Below are 19,535 nucleotides of genomic sequence, written 5' to 3' on the forward strand. Positions count from 1 at the left end.
TCTCTGTTATTTCTTTTTTCTTTTGCCCTACCCAAGTACGTGGGGATTTTCTTGCCTTTTGGGAGGTCTGACGTCTTCTGCCAGCGTTCAGTGGGTGTTCTGTAGGAGCAGTTCCACGTGTAGATGTATTTCTACTGTATCTGTGGGAAGGAAGGTGATCTCCGCGTCTTACTCTTCCGCCATCTTGCCCCTACTCCTCCCCTCAATTTTTTATCATTGTTCTCAAAGCATAATTACATAAGAGTGAACATAGAAGTGTAACTATTAGAAAAGAAGAGAACTCAAAAGTATTTGCAGGTATTATGATTTGAGTACACCCAAGTTCTATAGAATTAACTGAAAATAATTAGGAAAAATCTTATATCAAGGGAAATTCTGTAAAAGAAATGCAATGAATAAATACTAACCTAACATATTTTAAATCAAACTTTAAAGCTTAGTCATTAAAATTATTAGTATTGTCATAACTGTACACAAATAGATCAAAGGAATATAAAAGAAAATCCAGGAAATGTTCCAAATATATAAAAGAATGTAGGACGTGATAAAAGCACCATTTCAAGTCAGTGGTGAAAATGTGGCTTTTTACTAAAAAATAATAGGACAACTGTCTACTAACTTAGAAGGAAAATAAGTCTGGAACTCCACTTCATTTCTTATACCCCATGTATAGTCTAGATGATTTAGTAATTTTAACATTTAATAAGGCCATATACTAGAATGATGTCTGGATGATTATTTATAAACATGGAATGGAGAAGCCTTCATAAGAATGATGTAAACCCAGAAACCATAATGTAAAAGAATTGATTAATATGAAATAGAAGCTCAACATACTCAAAAATACTATTAATAAAGCAAATATACATAGGACAGATGAGAAAAATGAAACATATGTCAATAAGCTATTTTCCTATATATATAAGGAAGAAAACTCAAAAGAAAAAAATAGCAGGGAATATGAATTGGCATTTTACAGAAAAAGAACTACAAACGGCCAGTGAATGTATGGAAAGGTAGCCAACCCCACTTCTGATCAAGGGAATATGTATCATACTAAGTGAAGTAAGTCAGACAGAGAAAGACAAATACCATATGATATCACTTCCATGTGGAATCTAAAAACGTGATACTGTCTTAGTGTTTTAGTCCATTGCTCTCAACACTCTTGCCCCCATTCTCCAAGTCACTATCATGTTTAACCTGGATTAAGGCAAAAGCCTCCTATATAGTCACCTACTTTCACCACTCTTAGCCACTTCCCTCCATAAAGAAGACTGAGTCTTCAGTTGTATGACATCATCAAACCTCCTTGCTTCAAACTTTCCTATTTAATATGAAATGCAAGCTCTTTACTCTTTCATAAAGGTTCTTCCTGATCCGATGCCTGCTTGACTCTTTAGGCTTCTCCCCATCTGCTCTCCTCCCCGTTCCTTATGCTTCAACTCTTCTCTTGCATCCTGAACTATTCCATACAGATTATCTCCTTGGGGCTTTGGTATTTGCCCTCCCCCCTGCCTGTAATAGTTCCTGCCTGTGATCTTCACAGAGCTGGCTTCTTCACACACTTTAGATCTCAACACAAATGTCATATACTTAAATAGGAGTTCACTAAAGACCCTATCAAAAACAAAGCCCCCAAACCTAACCTCTCTCTAGGCTACCACTCTGTCATTTCCTTTATACTATTTGTCATTATCAAACAATATCTTGTCTTTTTTGTTGTTGTTTAGTTATATATTGTCCGTCTTCCATGTCTACGAGAATGCAAACTCTATATCAGGGCAACACTTATGCTAGTCTTGTTCCCTGAAGTATCCCCACTGTCACCAGCTGTGCCTGGCATAATATAAACCTTCTAAAATATTTGTTAGAATAAATGTGTGAAAATTTTTGTATTTAGAATAATGTCTACATTTTGGATATGGATGTTCTTAGCTGCCTGAGTGTGTTATTGAAGATAGAGAGAATGGATTGCAAAGGATAGATCTGTAAGAATGTATTGCAGCTGAATGAGAAATGCCGGCAGAGAGAGCTGCCTTGTGTGCAGGTGATGCGAAATCATGGGGGCAGTTGGCATCAGACAAGGTTGAGAAAATAAACAGAGAGATCTAGTGCAAGGGCAGACCTAGGTTTGCATACCACCTCTGGAGTTTACTCTCTCACCATGGGTAAGTTATCTAAGTTATCTACCTTGCTAAATCTTAGTTTCCTCATTTGTAAGCTGATGATAATGAGTAGTTTCGGCCTCATATAATGTGTGACAACTAATGAGCAAATACATATAAGGCATTCAGCAGGGCAGCTGACACGCAGTGAATACTCAGTAATACTGATAATGACTACCACCATTACCCTTGTCATCCTTGTTGCCTTGCTATCACCATCCTCACCATCGTCATTATCAGAACATTATTGCCAAGTGTAGTCAATACACTAACCTCAGAGTTCCACTGAAGGCACAAGCCACAAAAAGTCCTGGAAGTCCTGGCATTGTGGCAAATAACTCCATGACGAAGTATGGCATCAGCTGAAGAGGAGGCAAAACAAGATGGGATTAGTGGTCTCATCAGCAGTGACTGAAATGTGGGACTGTATTGTAGCTTTTTAGCAAAAGGAGGTGGGAAAAAAAAGAAAAAAATAAAGTAACAATAAAGGAATTTGCCTGGACTATCGTTGTTAAATGCTAACAAATGAGGTTATGATCAATCCAATTCCATGGACTTGAGGTGCAGCTGTAGGGGAGGGGAAGGGATAGGAAGGGGACAGTCATATAAGGAAAATGTTGGATGAACTTGAGAATATTCAGGAACTTTTTACTTTTTTTACATTTGCAATGTATGCTATTTTCTTGCCTGTTTACCCTTAATGTTAGAAACTGCATCCTAAAAACCAATGCTTAAAACAGGTCTTCAGGGAGTCTAGGTATTATGGTTCTACTCTGGAGCCAGATTTGTGGGAGAGGAACAGCCACAGGACACAGTGGGACAGTTGTACATGTAGGGGGAGAGGATAGAGACGATAGCTCCTCCTGAGAATATTCTCCGTGAATGGAATTTTTAAGGATGGACCAAGAGATTGTCATACTGAGTAAAATAAGTCAGACAGAGAAAGACAAATATCATATGATGCCACTTATATGTGGAATCTTAAAATAATGGTACAAATGAACTTATTTACAAAACAGAAATGGAGTCACAGATGTAGTAAACAAACTTATGATCACCGGGGGGAAAGGAGGAGGAAGGATAAATTGGGAGATTTGGACTGACATATACACACTGCTATGTATAAAATAGATAACTAATAGGAACCTACTGTATAGCACAGGGAACTCAATACTCAGTAATGACCTATATCAGAATAGAATCTAAAAAAGAGTGGATATATGTATATGTATAACTGATTCACTTTGCTGTACAGCTGAAACTAACACAACATTGTAAATCAACTGTACTCCAATAAAAATTAATTTTAAAAAAGCATGTTTAATGTAATATATTGGGGTGATATTGTTTAAGCCATAATGAGAAGACATGAGCAGAAACATTATAGAAATAAGGGTCATTTTGTTCAATCTGAGATTAAAGCATCATTAATCAACCTTGTGATGGATAGAAAAAAAGAATTGAATGGTGGCATTGAAAACCAAAGCTATGGGTTCAAGCCATCTTCCACTCTCCCCAGCCCTGCCCTGGCCCCAGTCCTTGCCTTCAAGGACAAGGTAAGGTACCTTCTTTTTACATGTTCACTCCTCAGTATTAGAATCTGATCTGTGATAATATCATCCAAGAGGAGAGGAAAGAAATCAAGTCTTTGGGGTTTGGGAAATACCTAGAGGTCCAGGTGGAAAAAGAGAAAGGCTCAACATCGATGGCCAGAAACACACGCATTTCAGCTGTTGCCCACTGGCCCCAAGGGAGCACATACCTGGTCTGGTGCTGAGATGATACCAGAAGTCCAAGGATCACAGTCTTTGAAGTGGGAGTACATGATTAAGCCAGAGAAGACAGCACATGCCAGAATGACCCAGAGGCCCAACAAGTTGAAATACAAGGCTCTAGAAGATAACACATGGATCTACTGGTAGACTCTATGTCATATTACAGTGTGGTGAGGGCATTAGCAAAGACTCAAGGTAAAATTTTGGGGGTCTTTTTGCTATAAAATAAAATTCTATAGCCTTCAAGAATGTATATATTTTGATATCAAGTCACTATGTTATACACCTGAAACTAATACAAGTCGATTATATTTCAATTTTTAAAAAATCATTACTTTTTATACTTTTGCGTTTTTTTTTTGTTTGGGCATGTTACATTTTTAGACTGATTATGAAATTTGAACAAGGTAGATTTTTGATGGGTTTGCTTTTGAAATAGCTTCTCTGCAAAGTCGCAACATGTAGTGTGAGGTCTATTTCCTTGGATGAAATTTCACGTATCAATCACTCATATTATATAACTTCAAGTAATTTCTCCCCACTCAATTCATGAAACTGTCAAAAAGCCAACTTACATTTTAACATCTTTTATTCCAGAGGAATGATGAGATAAATGTAGAAGTAGACACGTTTTGGAAATATTCGCTTTGGAGATTAAATCAGATGAAGTTTAAAGTTCAGGTTTTTAAAAGGCAATAGAAGGTATGAAAAACCTAAAGTCATTTTCCCCACATTCTTTGGAGCAATTCTTTTTATTCTACAACAATTCTTTTTATTCTATAACATTCTGCTTAACTTCAGTTTGAGTGCATTTGTAGTATCCTATGGTTATTTTGTATTCATACTGTTCTTTGAAAGTCAAAATATTACACATCTTCTAAATCTCAGGGAAGACTTGAAAGTCGGCTGGCCTCACACTGGATCAGTGAGAGAACAAACAATCTCGCTCTGGAGAGAGTTTCAAGGGGCAGGGGGCCAAAAGAGCAACAGGAGGCATTTCCTGGGATTCAGCCATTGTTTGAAGGGATTCAGATGCACTCACATTCAAATGTAAGGACACATATTCATTTCAAAGCCCCTTAAAACCCCTGCTGTACAGGTGTACCTGACTTTCAGAAAACCCTTAAATCAAAGTATTCTTTTATGAAGCAAATATGTTAAATAATCAACCCATTTGGAAATTTTTATTTTACTTTATTTACATTAGGAAAGGGTCTTATCTCTGAAATTCCTTCCTTGGGATTATTCCAACCATATTTATCTTTGAGTTTTAGTTGTTTGTTTGCTTTTGTTTGAAAAAGGTTGATTTAGACATAGCCTTTGGGGAATACATTTGATACATAAAATGGTCAATATCTGCAGACTGAATTAGCTGTACTCTTACTTCTGCCATTTAGACAAATTCTATTCAAACTTTTCTCAGGCCATATCCTGGATAGGCCTCTTTACCTGAAAGGTCACTCCCTGCTCTCTCATCAGATTCTACTCCTTATACGTTCTTACATCTTTATAGCATTTATCCTTATCTGAAATTGTATAATACATTTATTTGTTTATTATCTGTTTCCCCCACTTGAACACACACAGGGCTATGTCCCCAGAGCACACAATAGTGCTGGCACATAGCAGACATAAATTATTTTATTTTTGTTAAAAATGATTAAATGAATAAATGAAAGATAGAAATTCTTTACAATATGGTTATACTCTTTACATCATTTCTTTTTTGAAAAGAGCATTGGACCTGGAGTCAGAAGACTTTATCCTTAACAACTGTGTGACTTCAGACAAGTCACTAAGACTCTGAGCCAGTTAAATCCTTGGTAAAAAGAGTGTAACATACCTGCCTTACTTCTTATTATAGGACTAATATGAGGATTGAATGAGCTATACTCCATAAAAATATATGGAGGTTATACAGCCATATGTAGGTTATAGAGCCATTATTCAAAACAATTTTAAAAACTCACCAGTCAACTATGGGAAATGAGAAATCAGTGGCAAAATTGTATAATAGAATGTTAAAGCTCTTGTATTTGAACTTATTTTTTTCTTTAGAGATGATAGACTTTAATTCTCTAAAGGGCTAATTCTCCTGTTTGCAACTTAAGCCACTTCATCGATTCATTCAGAAAATATTTATGAAGCATCATTTTGTACCAGGTTCTTCTAGGTACTGAGGACATAGCAGTGAGCAACCCAGAGCCCACCCTCATGAAGATGATATTCTGGGATTAGAGGCAGGTAATAATCACCAAAATGAAATAAATAAACAAGGTGATTTTAGATGCAATAAAAGATATAAAGAAAATAAACAAAGGCAAAGAGAATGGAACATGAGTGACTGGGTGTGGATGTGCTCATCTCAGCTGGGACATGAGACGGTGATGGGAAGGGACCAGGTAACCTGCACCGGCTTCTCCTGCCCTCACAGCATCATCTTCTACCTGCAGTCCTGAAGCGTAAACTGAAGTCTAGAAACAAAAGCGTCCAAAGCAGCTTCCAGGGAGCACGTCTAAGACGACTTGGGAAGCGATACTATTCCTAAGTGTGAAGAAGATCTGGCTTAGGATGAAGCTGTCTTTACTGTCATCAGCATTCTGGCCACGCAATTAAATGCGTCGCTAATGGGTCACTTCCGGTTTTAACCTCTGGCCACATTCAGTATGAACTTCATGGATGTATTTTCACCTACCTATGATGCAGAGATTTTTCTAAACCCTGATGGAATGTCCTAATTATATCAGGCTCTCAGATAATTGAGCAGAAGCGATGCATGTAATCAACATTCTATAGAGCCTCCTAGATAAGAGTCTGTTGGCAGCTGGCTCTGAGTGGCCCCCAGTTGTCCTGGAAGCGCCCTTGAGGCTCCAGTTGCGTGACAAATGAGAGGTCCCACTAGATCCCCACTATAACAATCTCCTCTCCAGCTGTGTGCACTTCAACCATACTGACCATTTGGACTGATTTCTCACTCCTGAATTGTATAAACTAAATCAACTAAGGTTCTTACAGGGAAGTCTTTTCTAAAGACAGTTTTTGTTTTTTCATCTTTCCTTATTCTAACAAAATTCCTATCATAGCTCTGGTCCTTCCATGGGAGTAGGGATGGATGGAACCAGGAATGGCAGTCCTAAATGCTTAGGAAATTATATATATTTCTTCCTTCATGAGTATCTCTCCTTTTCTGACAGTTTTCATACCCATCAAATACTAGTGTAACAAATTCCAAGAAACTATTGTGAATGGGTTGCTTAGTTTAAACCAATCCACTAAACGAGATTTAAAGATACACAAGCACAAGTACACATGCCGGAATATACATATATACACTCCTACACACACACACACACACACACACACACACATAAATTCTTATGTATATATGTGTCCATTTATGGGCCTACACATTCACACATTCAAGTATGACCTTCTTGAAGCATTACTTTGTTCAATAAGTAAACAGTATTTAATAAGCACAAAGTACTATTCTTGGCCTCTTGAAAAAATGCCAAAGATATACATTTCCTAACTTTTAGGTACTATTATAATAATAGGGAGAAATTAAGCATGTTCACAAGAATAAATAGTATAACACAAGCACTTAAGATTTTTAAAACCCCTTGATTTAACAGAGAATTATTATTTATTTCACCTAAAGATTCTTCCCTTATCAGATATTGTCAACTCTAATTTATTTTAATGCAGAATTTTAAATGAATTCTAATTTTAAGTGAATTTTAAGATCAAAATTATATTTGATCCTAAATACATTTTTAGTAATTCAACTATTTGACAAAGTGATGATCACATGTGTAGAGAGTTTAATATTATTTATTGTAATAGGATATGAATATGTTACCAGTGAATTGATAGAACAGTAGATAATGCTTTCACTTCTTCCTTCTGAGGGTATGTGAACTATATAAGTAATATATTCCCTTTTGAAATTCAAGTTACGAAATGTTGAGCCATATCCAGCCAATTTTATCTTTTATTCTGTCTAAATAAGAAACTATGCCTTGAAAATATTTTATGATCAGTTGTGGAAATATTCATAGTGGCTGTTTCTCACTCCAAGAAAAGTTAACAGCATTCTGACAAGTCTGCAGAGGCTGGAACCTTGGGTAGCAGCAATGAGGATGAAATGCCCATTTTCAATGAAATTCTAGCTTATTTCTGCCAGTTTTACAAAAAAAAAAAAAAAAGTGCATAACTTCCTTTGGTCTCCATTCTAGAACGTGGGATGAATTGCATGGTTTTAAAAAGCCTTAAGTTGTGGCTCTGTGGAGTCCTTCAGAGTAAGCAGACCTGGTAAAACTGGCGACTGGTTATCCGGGCAGGAGTTGGAGCAGCTGAAGCCCTGTTACGACTTGCTTCATTACCTTGGGTTTTCTTCTTTTAACCTCTCCTTGGAAATTTTTACAGCACATCCATCAAAATAAAAATAGTAATTGAAGAGACCACATGCTGAATGGAAATAGTGATGAGGACCATCTCATCACAGAAACTGTAAGTAAGAAATATGTTCTCCTTATTTCTGCATTGCTTCCCACAGCACCTAATTTAACCCAGTCATTTCTCAGTAAATGAAAGCAGCAAATGATGGTGAGCAAAGGCAGACAGAACGATCTAAGTTCAAATCCCAGCACTGCCACTTCCTTGTGGAGAAGGGAAAGTAATGCCTGCCTCAAAAAATTGTTGAAAGTTTAAATGAATCTTTCTCTCTTTTACACACACACACAAACACATTTGAAGCATATAAAGGGCAGAGCAAAAACACTGAAATGTTCATTAATAACTCACAGCTTGGCATGTTTTTCTGTTTTGCAAGAGATGCATCGCTGGATGGTCGACTGATTAACTCCATAGATTCCAAGCCATGTAAAAGTTCCTCCCACTGAGATTGTCCAAAATGTGTGCCTCCTGAGAGGATCTACATCAAAGCTATGAGGCAGAGAGAAGTGAGTGAACAAATACATTCCTTTGATGCCCAAATTTTATTTTAGGTGATGAGGTCATATGGCTAAATCTTTATAAAACAAGAAAAAGTAGCATTGGACATACTCAAATATACTTAGTCGAGATCCATTTGCTGATTGCTCTAATACATTGTGTAATCCACCAGCATCGGCTGAGCCTTGAATGAGAACCGTTAGGAAGCCCACAGTCATGACAACCATCTGAAATGCATCGGTCCACACCACTGCTTTTAATCCTCCCTGAAATGAAGAGAATGGATGTGAGTTCTTAAAAATGAAGCCTCAACTCTTCCATTTCTGCACAGCCTCTCTGCTAATGCATCTTTCTTTCTCCCTTTCTTCCCCCTTCTCTCCCTCCCTCCCTCCCTCCCTCTTTCTCAATCTCTCTCTTTCTCTCTTTCTCTCTCCTTCCCTCCCTTCCTCCCTTCCTTCTTTCCTCCCTCCCTCCCTCCCTCCATCCCTCTCTCTTTCTCTCTCTCCCTCTTTCTTTCTCTATTTCTTTCTTTCTCTCTCCCTTCCTTTCTTTCTTTCTTTCTTTCTTTCTTTCTTTCTTTCTTTCTTTCTTTCTTTCTTTCTCTTTCTCTCTCTCTCTCTCCCTTTCTTTCTTCTTCTCTTTCTTTCTTTCTTTCTTTCTTTCTTATCACTGAGCACCTTTTATGTGCCAGCTTTATTGAAGATGATCACCTGGGTCTGGCTTGTACATTTTGAGATTTTTTTTTTTGTAAATTTAGTGCAGTGAATAAATTTGGGGAAACTGAGATGGTAGGCTACTGAAAAAGAAGAAAAGAACTAGGAAGGAATGATAGATTCCAGACACTCATGGAGAAAGGTGTTTTAAGAGCTAGAGGATGGTCAAATAGCGAGGTGAGCAAACCAGAGTGTCAGGAGGGTGAATCTGACAGTAGACCTCAGGAGACGGTGATTCGGCAATAGGTTAGAGCAGTGGTTATCAAACCTGGATCCTTTTCAGAGTCACTTGGGGAATTTGAAAACAAACAAAAAAACCAATGTCTGAGCCCCATCCCCAGGAATTCTGAATAAATTGAGGCCTGGGCTGGGACCCAGTTCTAAGTGTTTTTACAGCACCCCAGGTGATTCCAATGTACAATTCTAGTTGGGACTATGTGGGCAAGAATAAAGGAGGAAAGAAAGAGGCTGCTGGAGAATCCCTTAGGAACATGGCGATGGTGCCATGAGCAAATTAGGAAAGATTAAATGAAGTGATATATTTTAAAAGTACTTTGAAAATGAATAAGCACTATGTGAATGAAAGGATGTGGTATTTTTAACATTGAAAAATAGAATTATCCCCGGTGACTCCCCCAGAGTGTCAAGAACTTCTGTGAAAAGATGACAGGCTTCATCTTTATCTTGAGAAGAAAGAAGACACTGGATTTGTCTCATCATTTCTCGTGTAGTTAAAATTAAAATGCAATTTAAAAATAGACATAAAAGTCCCTTCCACATGCATGGTGTTTCTGTATCCTGTTCAATTTTCAATTTGAGGACTATTCAATCTCTTACTTCCACCTTCCACGAGTGGTATTTTGATTTTCTTTAAAGACATTAAGACTTCTAAACCCAAATCACAATATCAGATTTTAGTGATATGAAGACCAAATATCAAAGACCTCAGTTTTCAGAGGCTACTTGGCATGGGTTATATGCATAAACCTGAACTTGAGCTAGACCTGCAGCAAGAGAACAAACCATTTCATCACCACTTTACCAAATGTGCATCAAAAGGCAGATTACTATAGCTACCATGAAAACTTCTCTGATTCTATGACTCCTTCATACAGCAAGAGACACACCCACCCACACACCACTCATCTACAATCCTGACTGTGCCTTGAGTGTCACTTAGGTATTTTAATCAGTCTGTTGTTTTGGTTCTACTGTTTACCTCCCTAGATTGCAAACTCTTGGATGGCAGGAATCACTTCTCTCTTTTTTTTTTTTTTTTAAATCTCTTCCACTGGTTATCTTAGCTAGGCTACACAGCCACAGGATTAACAGAGTAAAGAAACTGCTCTATGAGCAAAAGTCTTAGATAAATGAGCCACCAGTTTGGTGAGACATTGAAGCCTGTGGCCCGGCTAGAGACAGGAGATGGAACAGAGGTGTGGTGAGAAGAGGTTAGATGGGTGGATTGACTGAAAGATTTCCAACACTAGGTTAAGAAGCTTACACTTTATCCTGTGAACAATGGGAAGCAAGGAGAGAATTAAGTCAGTCAAGTGGCGTGAAGAGATGGATGTTTTAAGAAGATTAAGTTAACAGAGGCATGCAGGGTGGAGGGAAACACTGAAATCAATTAAGAGGTAGTACATTTAGCTTATTTTTGTTTATTGTGATTATTAAAGTACCCAGACTTGTTTCTGACATCTTTTTGGTTTCTATTTGTTCTACTTTTTCTGTATTTTTTTCTTCTCTTGCTTAAATCAATTGCAGTTTTGTTTTGCTTTGTTTTAATTCCCTTTTTCTACTCTGATTGTTATTTAAATGAGTCCCCTTGAAATTTTGCCATGAATTTTTCATTTAGAGTCTAAATTTTTAAAATGTCTTAATCCACAACAATTCAAGGATTTAAAAAATCTTTAAGTCTAATTACTCTCTTCCTGATTTACATGCTATTGATGTCCAAATGAAAGTTATTCTTTTTCTTAATCGCAAAATTACATATAATAGCAATCATTATTATTATATTTATACTATTATAAACTATATTATTAGATACTATATAAATTATACCATACTATAAAATTATTGTTGTTTTCATTAAGCACCGGAAATTGTTTGACTAGACTTACTAAAGGTTTACTATTTTATTTTTTTATCATTACTTCTTCCATCAAAAACTGGATAATTTTCCTTCTTCCCACGGTATTTCCTCTAGGTTTTTCTCAGGGGAAGATATGTTAGGGGTAATTTCTCTCAGTTCTTGACAGTCAGTTTCTGAAAGATAGTTTTGCTGAATACACAATTATAACTGACAATTGTTTTCCTTCAGTGCTTTGAAGATATTATTCCACTGTTTCTGGCTTCCATTGCTGTTGCTAAGCAATGCATCTAGTTATTCTCCTATGGGCAGTTACTTCAGAGCCACTAATCTGTCACATACGGCCAGGCACGTAAGGAATAGGAGACTATTTTTAATTTAGGTAGGAGGAGTATGTCTGGAATAGAATTACGGTAGTGAGAATGGAATGGAAAAAAGATAAAACTGTAGTGCAAAGAAATGGTGGGATTTGCAAGTATGAAAAGAGAGATAAGAACATTTTTAAATTGTATGTTATCATGATATATGTTAAAAGTGGGCTTCCCTGGTGGCGCAGTGGTTGAGAGTCTGCCTGCCAGTGCAGGGGACACGGGTTCGAGCCCTGGTCTGGGAGGATCCCACATGCCGTGGAGCAACTGGGCCCGTGAGCCACAATTACTGAGCCTGCGCGTCTGGAGCCTGTGCTCCCAACGAGAGAGGCCGCGATAGTGAGAGGCCCGCGCACCGCGATGAGGAGTGGCCCCCGCTTGCCTCAACTAGAGAAAGCCCTCGCACAGGAACGAAGACCCAACACAGCCATAAAAAAAAAAAAAAAAAAAAAAAAAAAAGTAATAAACAACAAGGTCCTACTGTATAGCACAGGGAACTATATTAAAAAAAAAAAAAGAATAAGTGATATGCACACAAGGCCAAAATACATGCATGGTGCTATATGATAATATATCAATTACTTTATTTTTCTCTGTAAAGGAGGAAGGAGAATCCAACTATCTGGGGACCATTGCCATATTCTTAACTGGTTAATTAAAGCCTCCATAAATGTTACCAGTGACTCAGAAGAATAAAGATTTCTATTGCAGGGCGTGGCAAATAATAGGTGCTCAATGAATGTTTGTTGAACTAAACCGATTGTAACAATTATATAAATATAATTGCCAATACCACCCAGGTTCCTTGGTTAAAACTGACCATGTGTAAGGCCAAATGTTAAATGTAATCCAAACTTATCCATCTATAAGAGACAAAAACGGGGCTTCCCTGGTGGCGCAGTGGTTGAGAATCTGCCTGCTAATGCAGGGGACACGGGTTCGGGCCCTGGTCTGGGAAGATCCCACATGCCGCGGAGCGGCTGGGCCCGTGAGCCACAACTACTGAGCCTGCGCGTCTGGAGCCTGTGCCCCCCAACGGGAGGGGCCACGATGGTGAAAGGCCCGCGCACCGCGATGAGGAGCGGTCCCCGCACCGCGATGAAGAGTGGCCCCCACTTGCCGTAACTAGAGAGGGCCCTCGCACGAACCGAAGACCCAACACAGCGAAAAATAAATAAATAAATAAATAAAGTAGCTATAAAAAAAAAAAAAAAAAAAAAAAAGAGTAATAGTTTAAAAAAAAAAAAAAAAAAAAAAGAGACAAAAACAAGTTGTGGAATCCTCAAGTTTACAAAATACCAGCCATCCTTGATCGTTCATTCATGCATTTTGTAGTCCTCAACCAGTAGACAGTGAAGTATAAATGCTACCTATGGTTTATAATCACTGTAAATGAGCACATTTTTTTTCTCAGTAGTTGCATATGGTCACCTACCCTCTGAACACGGAGATATTTCTGTCATTAAATCTTCTCTTAGCCATGGCTTTCTCAAATGAGCCCAGAGCCCAAATTCTATTAATGGTTGGTACTGAAAAGAATTTTAAACAAAACAACGGCAACTTCCTCTGGAAACTGTGACAGATAAGCCGGCATATTTCTATTTAATTGTGGAATAGCAATTTCTGCTATACTTAGATGCCCTGTTGTTGGAAATTTGCCCTTATCCCGTATTAGGAGATAGTGCTAAATACTTTTTCAAAGCTAGATACATACCAGGGTACAGTAGAATGTGCAAACAATTCCTGTTGCAAACACAGAGCCCCAGAGATCAAACCCAGTCACTATGAAAGGAGAAAAAATATTGAAAGAATTTTCTCTAAGGAAAGTAAAAGAACAAACTTTATGAGGAAAAAGTCACAATATATTTGTCTGTGTTCTTTGTGCGCAAATGGAAATCAAATTAGAGTTGTCTCATTAAATTTTCTCACCTCTGATAAAGATTATTTTATTACATTATTATACCTCAACCCAGTCCATAGTTTTCATGTAATGTTAAAAGCCAAATGTTTCCTCTTAAGATTCTGGAGGTTCCAATCTCTGCACCAATTGTTAGTTTGTTTGTTTTTCTTAACAAAGTTAGTCTGAGTACTTTGAAACCACCTAAACATTGACCATGAATAAATATTTCTCATTATAAGCACATAGCACAATTAAATTGAATACTGAGGACTTCTAATATTACAGGTATTATTATGAAATTTATTTTACTTTTGTTTCTTCTTTCCTTTTTTTCCCTAGGATTCTATTCTTTCAAAGAGGTCAAGTATAAATCTTAAAATAATTACTACAAGCACATTTTACTCACGTATTCAGAGTATCTACTTCATGAGATTACTGAGAAAGGACCATATATTATAGATGACCTTATTTAGTGGTTGTGTATATACCATACAAAATTGTCAAACTTATGGTTACCAAAGGGGAAAGGGAAGGAGTAAGGATAAGTTAGTAGTATGGGAATACTGAAACACACTACTATACATACCTCACACCAGTCAGAATGGCCATCATCAAAAAATCTACAAAAATAAATGCTGGAGAGGGTGTGGAGAAAGGGGAACCCTCTTGCACTGTTGGTGGGAATGTAAATTGATACAGCCACCAGGGAGAACAGTATGGAGGTTCCTTAAAAAACTAAAAATAGAATTACCATATGACCCAGCAATCCCACTACTGGGCGTATATCCTGAGAAAACCATAATTCAAAAAGACACATGCACCCCAATGTTCATTGCAGCACTATTTGCAATAGCCAGGTCATGGAAGCAACCTAAATGCCCATAGACAGATGAATGGTTAAAGAAGATCTGGTACTCATACACAATGGAATATTACTCAGCCATAATAAAGAATGAAATTGGGTCATTTGTAGAGACGTGGATGGACCTAGAGACTGTCATACAGAGTGAAGTAAGTCAGAAAGAGAAAAACAAATATCGTAGGTTAACGCATATATTTGGAATCTAGAAAAAAGGTACAGATGAACTGGTTTGCAAGGCAGAAATAGAGACACAGATGTAGAGAACAAACGTATGGACACCAAGGGGGGAAAGCAGGGGTGGGGGTGGCAGTGGTGAGATGAATTGGGAGATTGGGATTGACATATATACACTAATATGTATAAAATAGATAACTAATAAGAACCTGCTGTATAAAAAATAAATAAATAAAATTAAAAAAAAAAAAAGACACATGTATCCCAGTGTTCATTGCAGCACTATTTACAATAGCCAGGACATGGAAACAACCTGAATATCCAACGACAGACAAATGGATAAAGAAGATGTGGTACATATACACAATGGCATATTACTCAACCATAAAAAAGAACGAAATTGGGTCATTTGTAGAGATGTGGATGGACCTACAGACAGATGGAGTCTGTCATACAGAGTTAAGTAAGTCAGAAAGAGAAAAATAAATATTGTATATTAACACATATATGTGGAATCTAGAAAAATGGTACAGATGAACCTATTTGCAAAGCAGGAATAGAGATGCAGATGTAGAGAACAGACATGTGAACATGGGGGGTGGGGAAGGGGAGGGTGGAATGAATTGGGAGATTAGGATTGACATATATACACTACTATGTGTAAAATAGCCAGCTAGTGGGAACCTTTTGTATAGCACAGAGAGATCAACTCAGTGCTCTGTGATGACCTAGATGGGTGGGCTTGGGGGGGAGGGTGGTAGGGAGGTCCAACAGGGAGGGGATATATGTATACTTATAGCTGATTCACTTCATTGTACAGCAGAAACTAACACAACATTGTAAAGCAACTATACTCCAACAGAAAAAAAAAAAGATAAACAACAAAGATTTACTATATAGCACAAGGAACTATATTCAGTGTCTTGTAATAACTTATAATGGAAAATAATTTGGAAAAAATATATATACAACTGAATAACTTTGATGTACAATCTAACAAATCATACTGTAAATCAACCATACTTCAAAAAAAATTGCCATAACTTCAGTGATTAGAAAACAAACAATAATCAAATTGGGTGTTTGGAACCATGTGGATAAAATCGAGTAACTAGTTATTTGCATTATTTTCAGTGTTCAATTTATAGAGCTTTATGTTGTGCCAGCTACAGTAATTCAAGCACCCTAACCACAGGAATGTCTCCTCAACAAGATGTTGTGTGTACATTTCTCAAGGTGACAAGGCATGTATAAAAATGGTGGACAGTACAAGAGAGTGTCGCTAGCTCACCTTGATTGAGGGCCAGAGCAGGAGCATACACCACCACTCCTGTGTAGAGAATCTGGTGGAGAGACGAGAGTCAGGTGAACAGTGAGAAAAGTGACACAGAAATGAAGCCTGCCAAAAAAATTCCTTATGACCTTAGAGCTACATTTCCTTAAACTTCTTCATCAAACACTTCAATCCCATGCACTCTTGTTTTGAAGTCCTTGGCTACTGTAACTAATCTGCAGAAGGGATAATAAGCATGAGATGGCGGAAGAGTATTGGACTTCTTTCTTTCTTTCTTTATTTTTGGCTGTGTTGGGTCTTCGTTTCTGTGCGAGGGCTTTCTCTAGTTGTGGCAAGCGGGGGCCACTCTTCATCGCGGTGCGCGGGCCTCTCACTATCGCGGCCTCTCTTGTTGCGGAGCACAGGCTCCAGACGCGCAGGCTCAGTAGTTGTGGCTCACGGGCCTAGTTGCTCCGCGGCATGTGGGATCCTCCCAGACCAGGGCTCGAACCCGTGTCCCCTGCATTGGCAGGCAGATTTTCAACCACTGCGCCACCAGGGAAGCCCGAGTGTTGGACTTTTAAGATGGCTGCATATTTTGAGATTTTATGGCTAGATCTGGTATATTTCTGAAGGATATGAAAATAGGGTTCAAGTTAAGTTTTTGATTCACCCTTCCACTACCCCATCATACACATATCACCATGACACAAACACATTTTAGCAATTTGAAATATAAATTTTAGAGTGGAGATGGACATAATCCGTGATTAGAACACCATGCAGGGAAAACTACCAACATGGGTGATCTTCATAGGGGGTATATCTTCAAGCTCCCAGAACTGCAGCCACTACACTGATGGAAGTGGATGGAGTCCCATTTAATTTTAAATGAAATTTCACCATTTAGAGATCCATGTGGGGTTTTAAAAGGCAAATATCTATGGACAGGTCAAGGAGCGGTGTTTCCCTCCTTTTCTTGTTCTTAAATCCTTCAGTCAGTGAGTGGGAGTTTTGATTAAGAAAAGAGAAGGTAGTTATCTTCTAGCAGAAAGTTCTTGGTGAGTCACGGGAAATGCATTGAGGGTGTCCCACAGGCAAGTGTGGGGCAGCAAGAGGGCACCCTAGAACCCAGGAGAGGAGTGCAAAAGGGGAATGTGGGAATATTGGTTTGAGAGTATAGTCTTAAACAGATTTTCAGCAAAATGGGTATTTCTGGTTCAACATAGTTTACTAGTAAAAAACAAAACAAAACAGAATTAGTTACCAGATCATTTCATATCAAAAGCAACTTGAACAGGTTAAATAAGAGTTCAAAATAAATTTAAGAAAAAGCTTTTTTCCCTTGGTGGTTTATTATATATATATATATATATATATATATATATATATATATATATATATACATACATATATATATATGTATATATATATATTTGTTTGTCATTATTTGTACAGATATATGGGGTCTATGAAATGTGGAAATACCTTGATATAATCACTTGTCTTGAAAGTGCTATTCTTAGAAGAAAGTAGTTTCTTCTTAGTGTTTAATTTTTCTTTTAATTGTGTTAATTGCCCCCTGAAATAAACAAACCCATACTTGTCATTCCCCAATCCACCTCTGCAGCAACCCTTGCCACTTACCGTCTGCAAAATGTAGATGACTGTGGCCGCATAGCGAACTGGTTTGTTGAATCGTAGTTGTAAGTACTGGAAAGAACAGAGAGAAGGACATGCAAAGAATCAGCAAGTTTTATGTAAGGGCTGCTAAGAAGGTTTTCTGTTTTCTTGGTATTTCTCTGAGTTTAGTGCTTAGTTTATAACATGATTTTACGCTATCTGTACTTGGGAGAAAAGGAAACAAATTTGGATTATTTAAAGTCAAAGATATAGTAAAACTCAATTTTTGCTCAAGCTTCCCTTGACGGTCAGAGAAGATAAATGTTTTTTATTTTTAAATTGTTATTGCTTCAATAAAAACCAGATTTTCTGGCTCATTATCCAGGGCTCTTCCTAGTGGATATGCTAAAGCCATTATTTCCTTTTATATCCCCACTGTCCCCAGGTTCAGCTCAGGCCTTCCTTTCCTCTTTCTCAGATTAATGCAGTAGACCCCTAACTGACCTCTCTAATTCCAAGCCTTATCCACTCATTCCACCAACCACACACCTGCTGCATTGATTCTCATAAAGCAGACCTCTGGTCATGTCATGCTTTTCCTCAAACTTTCCAGTGATTATCATTGACAAAACAAAATGCACATCCCAAACTTGACATTCTAAACCCTCTACTGTCTGACCCACACCCTTCCTGTCTTAGCTCACATCACTAACCCTCACATGATTTATTCTCCACATAAAATCATTATGTATAATTCAACCAGCATGCTTTGTACTCTGCAGATTTATCCTTTGTGTAGGCAGATTTTCAGTGTGAGAGAGCCTCCCTCTCTCCAAATTCACCAATTCTTGGTCATCTTTCAGAAAGGATAGCCCAATTGCCATTCCTATTCCTACTCATACTTTCTCCTCTGAGCATTTAGGGCAACTATATTAAACTTCTTTCATATGTAATAACACTTGATCACCTGCTGCCTTGTATTTTAGCGTTGGATTCACATATCTTACTGTATTTGTTTCCTATGGCTACTGTAACAAAATATCACAAATTTGGTGGCTTAACGCAACAGAAATGTGTTCTCTTACAGTTCTGGAAGCCAGGAGCTCAAAATCAAGTTCACTGGGCCAAAATCAAAGTGTTGGCAGGGCTCTGCTCCCTCTGGAGGTCTTAGGGAAGAATTTACTTCTTGCTTCTTTGGAGTTTTTGGTGGCTGCAGGCAGTCCTTTAGCTTTTAGCTTTATCACTCTAATCTCTGCCTCTTTGGTCACACTGCCTTTTCTTCTGTCTGTCAAATCTCCTTCTGCCTCCCTCATATAAATGTGATCGTACTTAAGGCCTGCCTGGTTAAACCAGGATAATCTCTCCATCTCAAGATCCTTAACTTAATCAACTTTGCAAAGATCTCTTTTGCTAAACCATATAAGGTAACAGTCACAGGTTCCTGGGATTAGAACATTTATTATGATTTTTAGAGGGAGGGGAATGCATTTTTCAGCCTACCACACTTACTTTCCCTGGTACATGTAAACAGGGTCTTATTTTATTCATTTTATCTTCGTCTTTCATGTATTCATTCACTTAACAAATATTTATTACTTGCCCTCTATATGGCATTCTGATATACAATG

General features: G+C 37.8%; 1 protein-coding gene across 2 annotated transcripts in view; it reads right to left on the reverse strand.

Annotated features, from left to right (window-relative positions):
- SLC5A12 (solute carrier family 5 member 12) overlaps positions 1–19,535 on the reverse strand; it is a 54,729-nt gene that overhangs the window by 29,621 nt on the left and 5,573 nt on the right. Inside the window, exons 2-8 of one of the 2 annotated variants that reach the window (XM_059929609.1) lie at positions 17,932–17,997; positions 16,303–16,354; positions 13,790–13,857; positions 9,011–9,165; positions 8,750–8,890; positions 3,931–4,060; positions 2,442–2,530 (exon numbers count right to left, since the gene is read on the reverse strand). In XM_059929609.1, coding sequence (XP_059785592.1) covers positions 2,442–2,530; positions 3,931–4,060; positions 8,750–8,890; positions 9,011–9,165; positions 13,790–13,857; positions 16,303–16,354; positions 17,932–17,997 — 701 coding nt within the window. The remainder of the gene's footprint in view (positions 1–2,441; positions 2,531–3,930; positions 4,061–8,749; positions 8,891–9,010; positions 9,166–13,789; positions 13,858–16,302; positions 16,355–17,931; positions 17,998–19,535) is intronic. The other variant, XM_059929610.1, reaches the window with a different exon arrangement.

This window comes from Balaenoptera ricei, chromosome 8, assembly GCF_028023285.1.
Source record: "Balaenoptera ricei isolate mBalRic1 chromosome 8, mBalRic1.hap2, whole genome shotgun sequence".
NCBI lineage: Eukaryota > Metazoa > Chordata > Mammalia > Artiodactyla > Balaenopteridae > Balaenoptera > Balaenoptera ricei.